The following is an 18,494-nucleotide window of genomic DNA, read 5'->3' as shown; positions in this document are numbered from 1 at the left end:
ACCTTGACATCCTTGAGCCTCACAGGGTCCAAAGGTCTAGCTGTGAGCAGGCCTGCCAGATATGGCCTCACCCTATGGGAAAGGATCCCTGTCTTGATAGCTCTTTTTTCAGTTGGACCACCCGCACCCCACCTATCCCTCAACCTAACAGGTTTGACTTTACCTCTCTGCCAGCCCATGAATTTATTCAAATACATTAATCACAACCTGTCAAGGGAAGCAATGGTCATCCTATGCTCATTTAGGTACAAAGCTCTTTCTCTCAAAGCCCCTGATTGTTCAGTCTCTGCATGGCATGCACTGTTCTCTTCCCTCAGGCTCTGAGTGTATGTGACTAATAAACTGCTGTCAACAGCATCTGCCCAGTGTCAGATATTGTGTGTTAGGCCATCCCTATAACCGTAGAGCTGGAATCTTTCCTTCACCAATTGCATGAATAAGAGGTGACCATAATACACAACAACAAAAGGATAAATCCACCAGAAAGACATAACAATCCTAAGCATATGTGCACCAAACAGAGCCTCAAATATAAGAAGCAAAAATTGACAGATCTGAAAGGGATAGATAAGTCCAAGATAATACATAGTGACTTCAATATCCTCCTCTTGGGAAATGATAAAATTAGTCAGAAAATTAGCAAAGATACAGAAGATTTGAACAATACAGCCAACCCAACAGAACCTAACTGACATATATAGAACATGATACCCAAAAACATCAGAATAAATAATTTTTAAAGCATCCACAGAACATCTGTCAAGACAGGGCACAGTCTGGGTAATAAAGCAAATCTAAACAAATATAAAACATGCATAATGAGTATAGAATACAGTGCAATTAAACTGAAAATGAGTAACAGAAAGAAGAAAATTCCTAAACATTTTGTAGTTTGTTTGTAAGTAAAAAAACATTAAATAATGCATGGATCAATGAGAAGTCTCACAGGAAATATAAAAATGCATAGAACTGAATGAAAATGCATACAACATATGAAAATACAGGGGGAGGCAGGGCAGACAAAGCAATTTAGTGAGCACTAAAGGCTCACGTTAGAAATGAGAAAAGGTCTCAAACCAATAATCTAAGAAAACTGAAAAGTACAAAATAACCTCAAACAAGCAAAGAACAGAAATAATAAAGAGAAAAAAAAATTGAAAACTAGAACACATAAATCTATGAGACCTAAAGCTGATTATTTGGGAAAAAACATCAACAAAATGAATAAACCTTACTAACGAAGAGAAAAAGGAGGAGGACACAAATCACCAATTAATTATCAAGAATAAAATGGGATTAGCACAACAGATCCCCTAGCCATTGGAAAGTTATTAAACAAATACTATGAGTATTATATTCAGAATACCTAAGCTAGCTTCTTGGAGAAGGTACTTCATGAAACTTTCACTTTGCCAAAAGCCTTTGAAATTCCTTGAAAACCATAAGAAAGTAAAATTCAGCCAAGACAGAATAAAGAGCCTAAATTATTTAAATTATCCTATAACCATTAAAGAAAAAAAACTTGTCATTATTATAAGCTCAAAAAAAGAAATCTCCAGGACCTCACCATTTCACTGGAAATTATACCAAACATTTTAAAAATTAACATTCCAGGGGTGCCTGGGTGGCTCAGTTGTTAAGCAGCTGCCTTTGGCTCAGGTCATGATCCCAGGGTCCTGGGATCGAGCCCTGCATCGGGCTCCTTGCTCGGCAGGGAGTCTACTCCTCCCTCTCCCATTACCCCTGCTTGTATTCCCTCTCTTGCTCTCTCTCTCTCTGTCAAATAAATAAATAGAAACTTAAAAAAAAAAAAAAGAAATTAACATTCCAATTCTACACACTCTCTTCCAGAAAACAGAAAAATTGGGAATACTTTGGAATCATTTTATGAAACCAGTATTACTGAAACCAAAACTAAATGAAGACAGTACCCAAAAAAATCCCCCAAAACAAAAAAATCAACAATGCTATAGACCAGTTTCACTAATATACTTATATGCAAAATTCCTTAACAAAATACGATCAAATAGGGACTCCTGGGTGGCTCAGTTGGTTAAGCGGCTGCCTTCGGCTCAGGTCATGATCCCAGCATCCTGGGATCGAGTCCCACATCGGGCTCCTTGCTCAGCAGGGAGCCTGCTTCTCCCTCTGCCTCTGCCTGCCATTCTGCCTGCCTGTTCTCGCTCTTTCTCCCTCTCTCTCTGATAAATAAATAAATAAAATCTTTAAAAAACAAAGAACAAAAACAAAAAATCTAAAACATTATTAAAAAAAAAACCCATCAAATAAAGTTCAACAACATATAAAAAGAATTATATATCATGACCAAGTGGAATTTATTCCAGGTATGCAAAGTTGATTCAAAATTCAAAAATTAAACAATGTAATCCACTATATCAAAAGGGTAAAGAATAAAAAATTTGTAGGATCATATCAACTGACACTGAAAGGCATTTGACAAAATTCACCACCCATTCGTCATTAAAAAGAGAAAGAAAGAAAGAAAGAACACCTCTCAGTATACCAGGAATACAGAGGAATGGAGCACATAAAGAGCATCCACAGAGAAACCAAACTAACATCATATGTTAACTGTGAAAAATACTGAGAACAAGGCAAGATTCCTCTTTCTAATCCTAGTCATTATATAAGAAAAAAATTTAAATATAAATATATTCAATGTACATATAAATATAATCATAATTGCATAGCTGGGTATTTACCCCAGAAATATAAAAACATTAACTCAAAAGGATGCATGCACCCTTGTTTATGGCAGCATTATTTTCAATAGCCAAACTACAGAATCAGCCCAAGTGTCCACTGATAGAAAAATAGATAAAGATGATGTGAGGTGTGTATGTATGTATACACACACACACACACACACACACACAGAGGAATATTATTCGGCCATCAAAAAGAATGAAATTTTTGCCATTTACAATGACACGGATGGATCTAGTATAACGCTAAGTATAACAGTATAACGCTAAGTGAAATCAGCCAGTCAGAGAAAGATAAATACCATATGATCTCACTCATATGTGGAATTTAAGGAACAAAAATATGAGCAAAGGAAAAAAAGCCAGAGACAAGCAAGAAACAGACTCTTAGCTACAGAGAACAAACTGATGATTACCAGAGAGGAGGCAGGTGGCAAGATGGGGATTAAAGAGCACACTTAACACGATGAAAAAATAAAAAAAATGATTATAAATAAGTAAACAAAAATAAAAGGCACAAAGGTTGAAAAGAAACATAATACTGTTCCTATTTGCAGATAACACAACTATGTATAAAAATCCCAAGTAATCTACAACAAACACCCCTCCCAACTAACAACTGAGTTTAGCAAGATAAAAGATAAACACATAAAAATCAATCAAAATGAAATACTTTAGTATAAACTTAAAATATACTTACCATTAAGATGCCAAAAATTACAAAATACTGACGAAGGAAATTAAGACAAAAAATGCTCCTGGATTAGAACACTCAAAATAATAAAGACCTATAGTTTTAATGCAACTCCTATCAAAATCCCAGGAGTTTTTTTGTAGATCCAGACAAGCTTATTCTAACATTTATATGCAGCCACAGGCCCTAGGATAAATCAATCTTGAAAAAGAAGAATAAAGTGAGAGTAATCACTCTACTTAGTATTAATGTTTACTATGTAACCACAGTAATCAAGATAGTATAGTACGGGTGGAAGGAAACGTGAATCAATGGAATGCAAGAAAGAACCCAGAAATAAACCCACACAGAGGCTCAACTAATTTTTGAGAAAGGCGCAAAAGAGAGAGAGATCACAAACCTGGAAACAACCCAGATACACTTCGGTGGGTGAATGGTTAAACAAACTGCTACATCCGTATCAGGGAATACTACTTTGCCATAAAAAGGAACAAACCACAGTCACATGCAACAACTTGGATGGACCTCTCTAGGGAATTATGATGAATAGAAAAAAATATATCAATCATAAAAGATTATATACTGTATGATCCTGTTTGTTTAACATTCTTCAAAATTATAACATTATAGAAATGAAAAAAGGAAATGGTTTCCAGGTAGGAACTTGGAGATGGGTGATAGCAAGGAGCTAAATGTGTTTTAAAAAGAGCAATACAAAGTATCCTATGGTGATGGAAATGTTCTATATCTTAACTGTTTGTAAATATATAAACCAGCGCATGTGAAAAAATAGAACTAAACACACACACACAGACTAAACATGAGCACAAGTAAAACTGAGGAAATCTATATACGATTTATATAAGATGGTATCAACATTAATATAAAGGTTGTGGTCTTATACTATATAGGACACGTACAATATACAAGAGATCTCTCTGTATTAGTTCTTACACACTCATGTCAATTTAATTCAGTCTGCAATTATCTCAAAACAGGAAATTTATTAGAGAAAAAACACTACCTATTTTTCTTTTAGAAATAGAAAAGATGATTCTGAAGTTCACAGGGAAAAATAAGCAAGATCAGGACAAAGCAAGGATGTCTACTTGACTTCTGACCAATGCTACACTGGAAGTTAAAGCCTGTATCAAGGCAAGAAAAACAGTAAGTCATCCGATAGGAAAGAAAGAAGTAAGACTGCCTTTTTATTTTTTTTAAGTAAAACTGTCCTTTTTAAGTAAAACTGCCTTTTTTTTTTTTTAAGTAAAACTGTCACAGAATCACAGATCACAAACGATGTCTTTGAAGATAATTCTATGAAATATACAAAAACTAATAACCAAAAAATAACTAATGAGTGATTTGGCAAGGCTGTACAACAGAAGATCAATTAGCAAAAAAATCAACTGTGTTTCTGTTAAAAATATGAAAAGACAAACCACATACTGGGCAAAAATAATTAAAATCACAAGTGATAAAGGACTTAAGTAAACTAAATAGATTAAAATACTGGGCAAGAGATCTGACAGATACTTCACCAAAGAAGAAACAGATGGAAAATAAGCACATAAAAATGCTCAACATCATTAGTCATTAGGAAAATACATATTAAAACCATGCTATATCATTCTATACCTAAAGATTGTCTAAAACTAAAAAGACTGACCATATCAAGTATTGGCAAAGATGTAGAAATAATTGAAAATCTCATGAAGGCTAATGGCAATACAAAATGGTACAACTAATCAGAAAAACAATTTGGCTATTTCTTAAAAAATTAAACATACATCTACCACATGATCTGTTTAGCCCACTCTGAGGTAATGGGCCTAACAGAAATGAAAGCAGTTGTTCATACAAAAACTTGTACAAGAATGTTCATAGTAGCTTTATTTGCAACAGCCATAACCCAGAAATAACCTAAATGTCACCAACAGATGAAGAGATAAACTGCAGTGCATCACACAATGGAAGACTACTCACTAATAAAAGAAATCAACTATTCAGTAATAAAAAGGGACAGAGCTGCCACAGGATGGAATATCTCAAAATCATTATGCTGAGCAGAAGTCATAAAAGAGTACATACTGTATGATTCCACTTATGTAAAATTCTAGAGGGTAGAAACTACTATATTTTATATATAAAGTAGACAAGTGGCTTAAAGCAGAAAAATATCTGCAACCAATGAAGGAGAGTAAATATCCTTTAAAGAATAATTTTACAATTCAATAGAAAAACACATTAATATACCATTAGAAAAATGAGTAAAGAACAAAGAATTCAGCAAAGAAATGCAACAGCCAACATACCTTAATTATTCTCACTTACTAGCAATCGAAAGAATGCCAGTTATAAGAAACAATTTTCATTTATCAAATTGCCAAAAACAACATTTCTGAAAAACTTTTGGCAGTTCAAACAAATGACAACAATTCTAAATTTTATGAACCTAACTTATGAAAATAAAAAATGTGATCCAAGAGTTATTTCAAGGTGCTCCAGTACAGAGTTATTTATAATAAGAACAAGGTAAATTGCTTAAATGAGAAACTGTGAATTGATATAGGATATGATAGAATTAAATTGTAAACACGAAACCTCTGAAAAAATTTAATGATGCAATTTATATAATTAGAAATTTTAAATTTCAATTTCAAAATTCAAAATTCAATTAGAAATTTTAAAAATTTGTAAAATGATTGGAAGTAAATAACCTCAAAAAATTAACAAAAGTTTTTTAACACATGGCAGAGGTTACAGCATGATTTTTTTTTTTAAGGTTTTATTTATTCATCTGACAGAGAGAGAGTGCTCAAGTAGGGTGGAGGGGCAGAGAGAGAGGGAGAATCAGACTCCCCGCTGAGCAGGAGCCCAATGTGGGGCTCGATCCCAGGACCCTAGGATCATGACCTGAGCCAAAGGCAGATGCTTAAACCACTAAGCCACCCAGGCACCCTTGGTATGACATTTTATTTTAGATGTTCTATAATGTATACTACCTTCATTACTAAAAAGAAAAATATGTTACTTATTTTTCACACACACAAAAATCCATTTTGAACAAGCACATGATAAAATTTATGGAAAGCCTCCCACTTTTCTTTGAGGGCCGTATCTTTTTTTTTTTTTTTTTAAGATTTTTAAAAAATTATTTATTTGACAGAGAAAGAGAGAGAAATCACAAGTAATCAGAGAGGCAGGCAGAGAGAGAGGGGGGAAGCCAGGCTCCCCGCTGAGCAGAGAGCCAGATGCAGGGCTCAATCCTAGGACCTTGAGACCATGACCTGAGCCAAAGGCAGAGGCTTAACCCACTGAGCCACCCAGGCACAATGACCACATCTAATAAGTCGGTTAGCCAGGGAAAGAAAATAAGACCATCATAAAAAGAGGAACCAGAATATTACCCATAAACTCCTATCAGAGTTCTCAAAGCATTTCACATTTGTCTATTATTTCCAACTTTTAAAGATATGGAATAAAATATAGAGAAGACAGTCTTCTCTGAAAAATATGGCCCTTTACTTACCATCTTCTGCTAAAATCTTGGCTGCATCTTTATCCTCTTCCCACTTCCCAGTCACAAAGCAATCTCTGATACTGTTCATAACCTTACACAGAAAAGTCAGCATTTAGTTGACATGCTCCAATCATTCAAACAAAACAACTGAAATTAAGAAACAGTGGTAGGTGACAACTAACCTTTAAATACTTTCTTAAGACACATTTTTTTGGGGGAAATTCTCATTCCAAGTAGACCTATGAGATATGTTAATCTTTGATACAGACAGTATAACCATAGAGAAAAGCTTAAAATATCATTACTTAAGCAGTGGATGGGGAGGTACTATTAGCTCACTGACCTTATGAGTAAACAGATATTTACTAGAGCAACTGATTTTCAAGTGTTATTAGTATTCCTAAGGCAATGCAGTAGCCAACATTTAGAAAGTTGGTTTTACTATTTGTTAATCCTGACTTATTGTGGCTATTTGAAAATTTAATAACTTGACCAATGATAATATTCTGACAAAGGCTAAATGTCCTCGATAAGCACAACAGGGCAGAAAGTACTGATGAGGTTCCCAGTCTCAGACCTGATAAATCATCTAGTATATACATGTAGCAGATGCTGGGAGCCCCTCTTAAATATATAGTAAAACCCTATACACAACTGTTTCAGAATCTCTTTCCTGGGGAAACCGACCTAAGACAGCAAATGTCATTCACTGCCAAGGCTTTTAAAAGCACACTTATAGAGATCTTCAGATAGGTCCTGGCTTTCACCTCAATCATATTTTGGTCACGAATCATGTTTTTCATATACAACCTCACTCTCAAAGAGCAGTTTTGAGGCTAGCATGATTACAATGGATGCAAAAGCAAATCTGTTCATTTACTCATTTCTTCATGCTATAATCACTCACTAAATATTTACCGAACATCTGCTCTATGCCAAGCTTCATAGGCACTGAAGGATAGCAAACTGTTAGAAGAAAATCCTTAATTTCTGAGGATTAACAATTGACTTAGGGGAACCAAAGACCAAAAAAATTATCCTCCACAATAAAAACACTAAACAAACCAAGAGGAGAAGGGAACTTTCTCAATCTGATAAGCAGCATCCATAAAAAACCCACAGCTAGCGTCATACTAAATGGTTAAAATTGAGAACTTTCCCCCTAAGATCAGGAGTAAGGCAAGACTGTCTCCTCTTACCACTTCTATTCAACACTGTACTAGACATTCTAGCCAGGACAATTACGCAAGAAATTGAAATAAAGGCAGCTAGTTTAGAAAGGAAAACTACAGGGGTGCCTGGGTGGCTCAGTGGGTTAAGCCTCTTCCTTCCGCTCAGGTCATGATCTCAGAGTCCTGGGACAGAGCCCCGCATCGGGCTCTCTGCTTGGCAAGGAGTCTGTTTCCCTTCCTCTCTCTCTGCCTACTTGTGATCTCTGTCTGTCAAATAAATAAATAAAATCTTAAAAAAAAAAAAAAAAAAAAGCAAGGAAGGAAAACTACCTCTACCCAACTCATGAATGATATGGTCTTGTTTATAGAAAATCCTAGGGGTCAACTGAAATACTTTCAGAATAAATAAGTTTACCAAGGCTGCAAAATACTAGATCAATATACAACAATATATTTTATTTCTATACACTAACAATGAAAATCCAAATATGAAATTGAAAAAAAAGTTCCTTTTACAATGGCACTGAAAACACTAAAATACTAGGAATAAATTCAATAAAGAAGTGCAAAGCTTATACTCTGATAACTATAAAATGTTCTTGAAAGAAATTAAAGAGCTAAATATAAGGAAAGGCATCCTATTTTAATGGAACAAAAAAACTTAATATTGTAAAGATATCAATACCATCCTAAGTGATCTATGGATTCAACACAATCCCTATTAAAATCCCAACTGGCTTCTTTGTAGAAATGAAAATGCTGATCCTATAACATAGAAAACCCAAGGGATCCATACAGGTAAACCAATCTTAAATCATTACAAATACTAAAATTAACTTAAAATGGATTAATGACCAAAATATAAAAACTAAACTATAAAACTATTAGATGAAAACATAGGAATGAAGCTTCACGATCTCAGATTTAGCAATGGTTTCTTAGATATGATACCAAACACAGAAACAACAGAAATATAAGTAACTTAAACCTCATTAAAACTTAGGGGCATGTGGGTGGCTCAGTCAGTTAAACGACTGCCTTTGGCTCAGTTCATCATGCCAGGGTCCTGGGATCGAGCCCTATATCAGGCTCCTTACCCAAAGGGAAGCCTGCTTACCCCTCTTCCTCTGCCCTCCAGCCTCTTAACCCTACTCATGCTCTCATGCACTTTTTGATAAATAAATAAAATCTTAGTGGCTCAGTGGGTTAAGCCTCTGCCTTCGGCTTAGGTCACGATCTCAGGGTCCTGGAATCAAGCCCAGCATTAGGCTCTCTGCTAAGCAGGGAGCCTGCTTCCCCCTCTGTCTCTGCCTGCCTCTCTGCCTGCTTGTGATCTCTCTCTCTCTCTCTGTCAAATAAATAAATAAAAACTTAAAAAAAAATTTTTTTTAAATAATAAAATAAATAAATAAAATCTTTTTAAAAATGCTTAATTTTGCACTTTAAAGGTTAAAGAAGGGTTGCCTGGGTGGCTCAGTGGGTTAAAGCCTCTGTCTTCAGCTCAGGTCATGATCCCAGGGTCCTGGGATCAAGTCCCACATTGGGCTCTCTGCTCAGCGGGGAGTCTGCTTCCCGCCCCCACGCCTGCCTCTCTACCTGCTTGTGATCTCTGTCAAATAAATAAATAAAATCTTTAAAAAAAAAAAAAGGTTAAAGAAAAGACAATGCACAGAATGGGAGAAAATATCTGTAAATCATTTATGTGACAAACTGAATATATAATCAACTCTTACAAACAATGACCAAGAAAACCCACAATTTTTTAAAATGGGCAAAACATACGAATAGACATTTCTTCAAATGGCCAGTAAGCACATGAAAAGATGCCCAATATCATTAGCTATCAGAGAAAGGCAAATCAAAACTGAGATACTAAATCACACCAACAAAATGGCTATAATAATAATAATAATAATAAAAACAGCTACTAACAAGTATTGGTGAGGATATAGAGAAATCAGGAGCCTGCCTCATACACTGCTGGTAGGAATACAAACCTGTAGGCACTTTTGAAAAGAGAAATGGGGGAATATATGAGGGAGAAAAAACCCTCTGTTTTCAGTAATCATATTAACAGTAACATGTGTAATGCTATTCTGACATTATTTTGTATGTAATGGGGTAAAGCAAATGAGTGATTATACAGTTCTCTGACTTCATCATCTTCAGAGTCAAATGAAATTAATTTCCCAGTGGAAAACAGAGATGCAAATGTAAAATAAAAAAGGTGAAATAAGAACTCTGCAGTTCTGAATCTGTATTGGAAAGAATTATGAATTCTAGCTCTGGTCACTGAAAGACCTAGAAACAATGACCAGACCAAAACAGTGTGTATTCCTATGCCTAGATTGTGATGCTGAAATACCATTTTGTACTAAAAGAAATCAGGACTTCTTATGGCTGGTTCCAAGTCTGGCATCAGAAATACAGAAGATGGTCCTGGAATACCTCATCATATCAGATGGCAAAGAAGCAATTAAAGACTTTTAGGATCAAGTCAAAAGAATTTAGGAACCAACTTAAAGAGATTCTAACTGGCCAGAAATGGGACAACATGAGTATCCACAAAGATAACAAGTTCAGTGGAAAGAAACATTCAATATTAAATTCTATGGAGTTCAAAATGATACTTGAAAAAAAAATCATTCTGAAAACTAATAAAAAGAATCAAGTATTTATCCAGCTTATAAGGAACTGAGTAACCAAACGATAGATGAGTGGAGGTTTCTCTTTATAGAGGTATTCCAGGTAATAAATAAAGAGCAAACTGAACAGAATCTCACCATTTTACATCCTTAATAAATTAATGGATCTAAACATTGAGGATCAACAGATTTTATCATAAGATGATTTTATGTGCCTCCTAATGAACAAACACCACCATCTAGGAAGCAGTCTTTCCAAAAATAAAAAAAACTAAATCTAATCAAATTTCTAGATATGCTGTCCATAGGGTGGCTAAAACTACATGGTTATTTAAATTCTAAAGAATTAATATAAAATAAAACTAAAATAAATTTAAAAATTAAATTCTTCTGTCTTACTAGCTACACTTAAAGTACTCAACAGACACAAGTAGCCACAATGGACAGCTCAATGATCATTTCCATCATCACACACAGTTTTATTGGTATTGCTCTGCACCATTTTACAGGAAATACAAAGAAAGAAGCCTGATAAACTGCATCTAAGATGCAATGTAATCCACAAAAACCAGACTATAAGAAACTCTACACATCAAACACTTAAGTTTTTTAAACAAATAAAATATAAGGGGGTGGGGGGGGAGAGACAGGTGGAAGGGACTATAGATTAAGAGACTGAAAATGTGTAGTGAAAAAACAAACCCCCAAAATCTGATAAAACTAACCTATAGTACAAACTTGGAGAAAGAAATTATAAAGAAAAGTAGGAAATGATTACCATAAGAGTCATAGTTCCTTTTGCACGGAGGACAGGACTATGACTGTGATGGACACACAGTGGTTACATGGGTCCTCACCTAGTAAGCCATTAACTTAAACAGTTGTTCTTATGTGGTTTTCTATAATCTATATGAAGTTGTACTGCAAACAAAAAAGTTACATAAAATCTCATAAAGTGTGTAAGTGCACTCAATGAATTAAATTAAGAAATATGATAGTGATCAGGCCTGAGGAGTGACATTTAACCAAAACTGAGAGATCAGAAGAGGCCAGCCTTAAGAATGCCAGAACATTCCAGAAGAGAAACCTGAGAGGCAAGAGGTCTAAGATAGGATTAAGCCTGGCAACTTTGAGAACTCAATGAATTCCAGTGTGACTAAAGACTGGTGAGCAGGGGAAGAAAATTTACCAGTGTCATGGATTTTTTTGCTTACAGATAGTAGCAATTATAAATTCTCACTCAGGGACATGAGGTATATCCTAGTTATAAAACACAAAATATTTCAAATATATGAAAACTTATGTGCAATCCTTCAAAATAAAGATTAACACGACTAGGCACAGCTTCCATTTTTCCGTAACACACGCACATAGTCACCCTAAACTCAAAACACATTATTTCTTAGGATCCAGTCCAACATCTGGGAGGATGTCCTATTATCTCACAAAAATGAAAAGCTAGTAACAGGCAGGAAATACTGAAATCACAATCTTTTAGAACAATTCCCTAATTGTCTCAGAAGTCAAACATACAATTCATATTCAGCCTTACCTCCTCTAAATCCCAATCATGGGGAGCCTCCACATGAAATCTGGAGCAGTCCAAAGAGTCAAGCTTGTGCTTACATTCTCTTGAAGGCTGGCTGACACGGAACAACCCTCCAAGTTCTTCCCTGGTATCACCATCTTCTTCTTCATTATCCTCTGTCACTAAAGAGACCACCATGATGAAAAAGTGAGAACAAATCTTCACCCTAAAGGACCTGGGACGACAGGTCCCTGTTTGTGGTAGGTATGGCGGTATCCCTGAGCACATCAGCTATAGACGGAGAAAAGGCCAGTGAGCTACTGCTCAATGTGTCTGGAGGACTTAGGCCTTCCTATAAGGAAGGAGCAAAGAATTCAGTGAGGAGACAGAATGTTGAGGGTTAGGCAAAGAAAGGGGCATTTAAAGACAGAGCTTTTAATGAGCATAAAGAGTTTCTCTCAAAGACTGCTGAGTCTCTAATCACTAAGAGTACTTAGACAAACCTGAACGGAGATCAGTACACACCAACCCTTCAATTCAATTTGGCCTTATTCTAATCACACAGTAACTGAGGACCACAGTACAAAATAAAATGCACCACTTTGTTCTTTTCTGGAACAAAATTCTACCCAAAAGAATATCCTGAAGCACTTTGTATGGAAGATATAAAATGACAAAATGGAGAGTATTCTCATCAAAAGTTTTATGGCAAACCCATGAGCTGGTAATTAAAAACATCTGCTACATATAAACTACGAAAGCCAAGAATATCATAGGGATTTCGAAAGCACCACCAAAATCCTCCAATCAATTTCCTCATTTCCTTTCCAGAAAATGGTGTAAGAAACAAAACATTTCTAGATTTGAATGAGGGCTCTTTTACCTGTGCCATAAACAAGCTTTCGAAGGTTTGGAGTTGCTTGTTGCTGCCTCAGAAAGGCCTCAGCTGCCTTCCTGGAAAGGTCTTCCTTCCACTTGAGGGCACCTGAAAGGACCAACGCCGACATCGGTTAAGGCGTTTATCAGTCAGTCCTTCCTGCCTCAAGCTCACTGCTCATTCATCCCTAAATCCTTCTGAGTGCAGTATTTGAAAAGTTAACAAAATCTCCAGACTCCCAAATGTAGACATTCTATTTGTAAAACATTCCAGTGCCAAGTTTTAACAACAGTTACACTGAATTTAAGCATACCTGAAGTTTCTGTGGAATAGCTGTTTTCTTCCTTGTAATCTTCTTCCTCTTTGAGTAAGTCTTCCACATCACTGGTCTCATCAATAAAGTTCTCTGACCCCAGTCTCTGACCACCAGCCACTGGAGAAGACTTTGGAAACTTTTTTCTAATAACCTCTTCATTTTCCGAACCCTCCTCCTCTGTACTGAGAGAGGAGCTTTCTTCAGTTTCATCTTCAGATGCAAATGCCTCTTCAGCTGTGCAGTGGCCTGAATCTGAAGTGGTGAGGGTTGCTTTCTCCAGATTCAAACTGTTACTCAAACCCTTAGTTTGTAAAAGTCCTGCTTTACTTCTGTCTCCAACTTGAGATTCTGAAAGACTCCTCCCTCCTGCCGGGGAATCCTCTTCTTCGCTGCTTTCATCAGCTTCCTCTGCTTCTCCTTCTTCCCCTGAGCTCCTCTCAAGGTCATCATCGCTGTCAGCAAATGCTGGCAAATCCACCTCGAGGTCTTCTTCCATCTCCTCAAGTCTCTGCCGTTTGACACCTTTGCCCGTTGCGTACACCGTATCTGTCATTTCGGCATCTGCCTCCTCTTCTGTTTCGTCATCACTAGAGCTCTCCGCCACCCTGTCGCCTTCAGACATTTCTTCATCATCTTCTTTATCACTGTCTCCAGACTCATCTTCTTCATCTCCAAAAATGGCTTTCCGACGCACTCGACCAGTTTTCAAATCCATCTGCTTTTCCTCTTTTGGCATCCACTGTCTGAATTACCAAGTAAATGCAAAATAACTCAGTTCATACAGTAACTGGCTACTCTGTTTGCACAATACTTATGCAAACAGAAGATAATAATCAAGGAATGATTTTAAATAACATAGCATAGAAAGGAACAATTTGATAAATACTGGAATAAATAAGTTTCCTTAGATACTAAGGAAACTCATGCACAGTTCCCCAACACCTTTCTTCAAAAGAACTTATAGAGAATAATAAGGTAACCTTTAAAAAACAAAAAGTATAACATTAGGGAAAAATTTATCTAAAGGAAAGTGAGTGCTTGATTGATCTTTTAGAAAAGTGATCACTTCCAAGCTTGAAATAGATGATCCTTAAATAACTGATTCCAGATCCAAAGCAAGGAAAAGACAAAGGTAAGCCTGGAACATCCTGTTGTGTCAGGAGACAGTAAGTGCTCAAAGGCTAAAGGGGAAGGGCCAAAAGGACACAGGAGAGAGACTGAAGAGCCAATCAAGGCATCAGAAAGAATGATAGTAATGGGATAATAACAAATGGAACTCTTTTAAAAGTCAAGTAGTTAACAGTGATATTAAAATAAAGGGGTGGAAGTGAGAGCTTCCTATTAAAGAATGCCAGCTAATATAAGAATACAGTTCTAAACTATCACCGATACCACCTGCTAATTAGAAGGCAGCAAATAAACTTTTCCAAAAAATTTTCCTTTGTATATATTTATAATAACTTATAAACCAGATAATTTCAATCATTTTCAGACTTATTTTTACTGGGAGTCATATAAATCACTAAATAAAACCAAAACACTCACTATGTATAAGATATACTAGTTCCCAACCCAAACTAAAAATAATTCAAATAAGCTACACATTAGTGGGTAATGACCCAGGACATACCACAATATAATCTAAGGAAAACGTTAAGAGACAGGATACGTAGCTTCTCAATGGCCACCTGAACAAGCTTCCTTACTCTGCTTGTACTAGGAATTTGGCCACTAAAAGAAAGCCAAGGGGCGCCTGGGTGGCTCAGCGGGTTAAAGCCTCTGCCTTCAGCTCAGGTCATGATCCCAGGATCCTGGGATCAAGCCCCACATCAGGCTCTATGCTTGGCAGGGAGCCTGCTTCCTCCTCCCTCTCTGCCTGCCTCTCTGCCTACTTGTGATCTCTGTCAAATAAATAAATAAAATCTTTAAAAAGAAAGAAAGAAAGAAAAGAAAAGAAAACCAAGTGGCCTCAGCAACCTATAGAAACCAAAAGCAACCTATAGAAAAAATTTTGTGATATCTGAGGAATATTCTGGGTTTGCTAAAAACTGGATCCCGTATAATTATTTCAAGAATACCTCCATGTAAGGTCACATTACTGAAAAGCCCTCAGAAACATATGTATATATCAAGCAAAGCAAAAAAAACCCCCAAAACCTGGAATGAATCCCACCAAAATGTGTGTTGATGGCAGAATGATAGGTGAAATAATCATCTGTAACATATTTTTTTATGAAAAACAAAAAAAATGGTAAACTTACCCTTGATTATCTATATCCTCTGACCCCAGTGGTTTGGAATCAGAAAAAAGTGTCACTCTACTTGAAGCCATCTTGACATCAATAGTGGAATGGGTGGAAATAAGACTTTGTACCAGTTCATGGGTTGGTCTCACCTCGTCCTGTTAAGGCCACCAAGAAAATCAAAGTGAGGAACACACAAGAATTCTTAAGAGAGACATACTGGTTTCAATCAGTTTCTCAAATTTATCCTAAACGTAGTTCCAGAAAATATTTCTTATTGCCTCAAAAATAAAATCTTAAGGTCTAAAATTGACCTCTTTATTCATTAAACTTTTTCAAAGTTCATGGAGTATATAACCTGATAACCTACTTAGCTAGAAAAACCTTAAGTGCCAATGCTACACAAAACATGTAGTCTGCCCAATAAAATTCCATTGCAGAATAAAGAAATGAAAATCTAGGGTTCATTTAAAAAAATTCTGCTGCTTTTGATTCAAACTTTTCACTTCAAGGAATTTATTGCATTGAAAGATCCCTCCCAGTGACCAAACTGCATGCTTGAGGGTGCTAACTGCAGCAATGTTCAAACCAGGGGAAGCTGGGGGTAACCTCCCCACAGATTTCCAAGGGTTGGTTCAATAAATAAGATTTATTCAGACAATGAAATACCACACAGCTATAAAGAAAACTGTAGCAGCTCTACAAATACTAACAGGGAACAATGGAATCACATATTCTTAGGTGCCCACCAAAAGTTGCACGAGCATTTCAAGTTGGAGCCTATATAAGAAATATTATGGGAAGCCTGGGTGGCTCAGCCAATTAAGCATCCAACTCTTGATCTCAGTACAGGTCTTGACCTCAGAGTTGAGTTCAAGCCCCATGTTGGGCTCCACACTGGGTATAGAGCCCACTTAAAAAAATAAAAAAATAAAGTATGGGGTGCACCTGTGTGGCTCGGTCAGTTCACTGTTTGCCTTCGGCTCAGATCACAATCCTGGGACCCTCAGCTTGAGCAGGCTTCGAGGGGAGCCTGCTTCTCCCTCTGCCCCCACGCCACTGCTTATGCTCTCTCTCATGCTCTGTCTAGCCCTCTCCCTCTCTTTCAAATACATACATAAATTCTTTAAAAAAAATAAAAATTACTTCTCTCTCACACACACACGAAGACCATCTATATGTGTACAAATACATGGTATTTACATATAACACCTAATAATCTAAATATACATATAATAATCTAAATATACATAATATAATCTAGATAAATAGGTATATATTTAGGGAGGAAAACAAAAAGAAAGACCAAAGAGAGCTAGAAAACACACTGATATTATATGGGCATACCTCAGAGATACTGTGGGTTTGGTTCTAAACGACCACAATAAAACAAGTCAAATGAATTTTTTGGTTTCCTGGTACTTATAAAAGTTATGTTTATACTATACTGTAACTATGAAGACTGCAATAGCATTATGTTTAAAAAAATGTACACACCTTAATTAAAAAATACTTTATGCTAAAAATCCCAATCATTAGTGATAATCACTTATGACAGGTACTATAACAAATATAATAATAATGAAAACATTTGAAATACTGTGAAAATTAACATAATGTGACGCAGAGACACAAAGTGAGCAAATGCTATTGGAAAAAATGCACTGATAGACTTGTTCAATATACGGTTGCCACAAACCTTCAATTTGTAAAAAAGGCAATACTGATGAAATGCAATAAAGCAAAGCACAATAAAATGAAGTATGCTTATATAAAGACAGATAGGAAGTACAAGCACCAAACCGCTTGCAACGTTCATGCTAAAAGACCTAGGATCCCCTGTATGTCTTAGGAACAGAATGAAGAACATGACTTTTACTTTCTCTTAGTGCAATTGAGTATTCTGTGTATTTAAAATATACATTGTAGCTTTTACCATAAATACAAATAAAGATTAAAAAGTTTCAGTATATAAAAGCTGACTACAGTACTTCCTGTAACTTTCCTCTTACCGATTCCTGGAAGCCATGGCTGCCACCAAGATCGACATAGACAGCATCTTTGTCATATAGGACACCACCAACTCCAGAGAGCGGTGCATAAACCAACTTCTCCTTCTCATTTAAGCAGCGCTTCTTTTGTTGTTCAGGAAGTGCACAGGGGTCCGGGAGGAAACTGACATCACTCACAGCAAAATCTCCTACACCTGGAAGACAGATAGAGGAAGATGGCTTGAGCTGTTAAGTGTATCAGCTGTCAACTAAAACAGCCCACAGGTGGAAGGCTTCAGCCACAAGGATATCGTTTGTCACTGGCACTCTGCCTCTCTAGCTAACCACCATCATCAGGGCAGAGGGGATTTGGTCAACTCAACACCTTTGCTAGCTGAGGCAGAGCTGAGTTAGTCTTAAAATTTCTGGCAATGTGGCTCTATCTTGTTTGGCCATTTTTCAGTTTTCCTCAGAAATGAAGTAACTCATCCCAAGAGTTCCACAAGTTTGGTACATTTTATAAGAAAAGGATACCTGGCATGTGAATTTGACTTTTATTCTTCAAGTGTGCTCCTCTTAAATAACCATAAAGAGACACCTTTCGGTCACACTTGATATTTGTTCGAATATCTTCTGGGTTTGTCAAATCTTCCATCCTAGAAAAATAAAACCCAATCATATGGCAGAAATAAATGTCAATGTTTTTGTACCTCCCTTCAAGTGTCAAAGACTGAACACGTTGTTGAGAAAATTAAAAGAAATACAGAAATAAGGAAGTG

At 36.3% G+C, this 18,494-nt stretch overlaps 1 protein-coding gene across 4 annotated transcripts in view; it reads right to left on the bottom strand.

Annotated features, from left to right (window-relative positions):
* The window catches only part of BMS1 (BMS1 ribosome biogenesis factor), a 50,666-nt gene that overhangs the window by 15,957 nt on the left and 16,215 nt on the right, over positions 1 to 18,494 (bottom strand). For all 4 annotated transcript variants that reach the window (XM_004749698.3, XM_004749697.3, XM_004749695.3 and 1 more), the window contains 7 exons: positions 18,250 to 18,371; positions 17,737 to 17,930; positions 15,743 to 15,882; positions 13,479 to 14,224; positions 13,172 to 13,273; positions 12,313 to 12,470; positions 6,953 to 7,034 (listed from right to left, as the gene is read on the bottom strand). In XM_004749698.3, the coding sequence (XP_004749755.1) occupies positions 6,953 to 7,034; positions 12,313 to 12,470; positions 13,172 to 13,273; positions 13,479 to 14,224; positions 15,743 to 15,882; positions 17,737 to 17,930; positions 18,250 to 18,371 (1,544 nt within the window). The remainder of the gene's footprint in view (positions 1 to 6,952; positions 7,035 to 12,312; positions 12,471 to 13,171; positions 13,274 to 13,478; positions 14,225 to 15,742; positions 15,883 to 17,736; positions 17,931 to 18,249; positions 18,372 to 18,494) is intronic.

Source organism: Mustela putorius, unplaced genomic scaffold (assembly GCF_011764305.1).
Source record: "Mustela putorius furo isolate JIRA1106 unplaced genomic scaffold, ASM1176430v1.1 tig00003909_pilon_pilon_pilon, whole genome shotgun sequence".
NCBI classification, from domain to species: Eukaryota; Metazoa; Chordata; class Mammalia; order Carnivora; family Mustelidae; genus Mustela; species Mustela putorius.
This window is presented reverse-complemented; position numbering and strand designations above follow the sequence as displayed.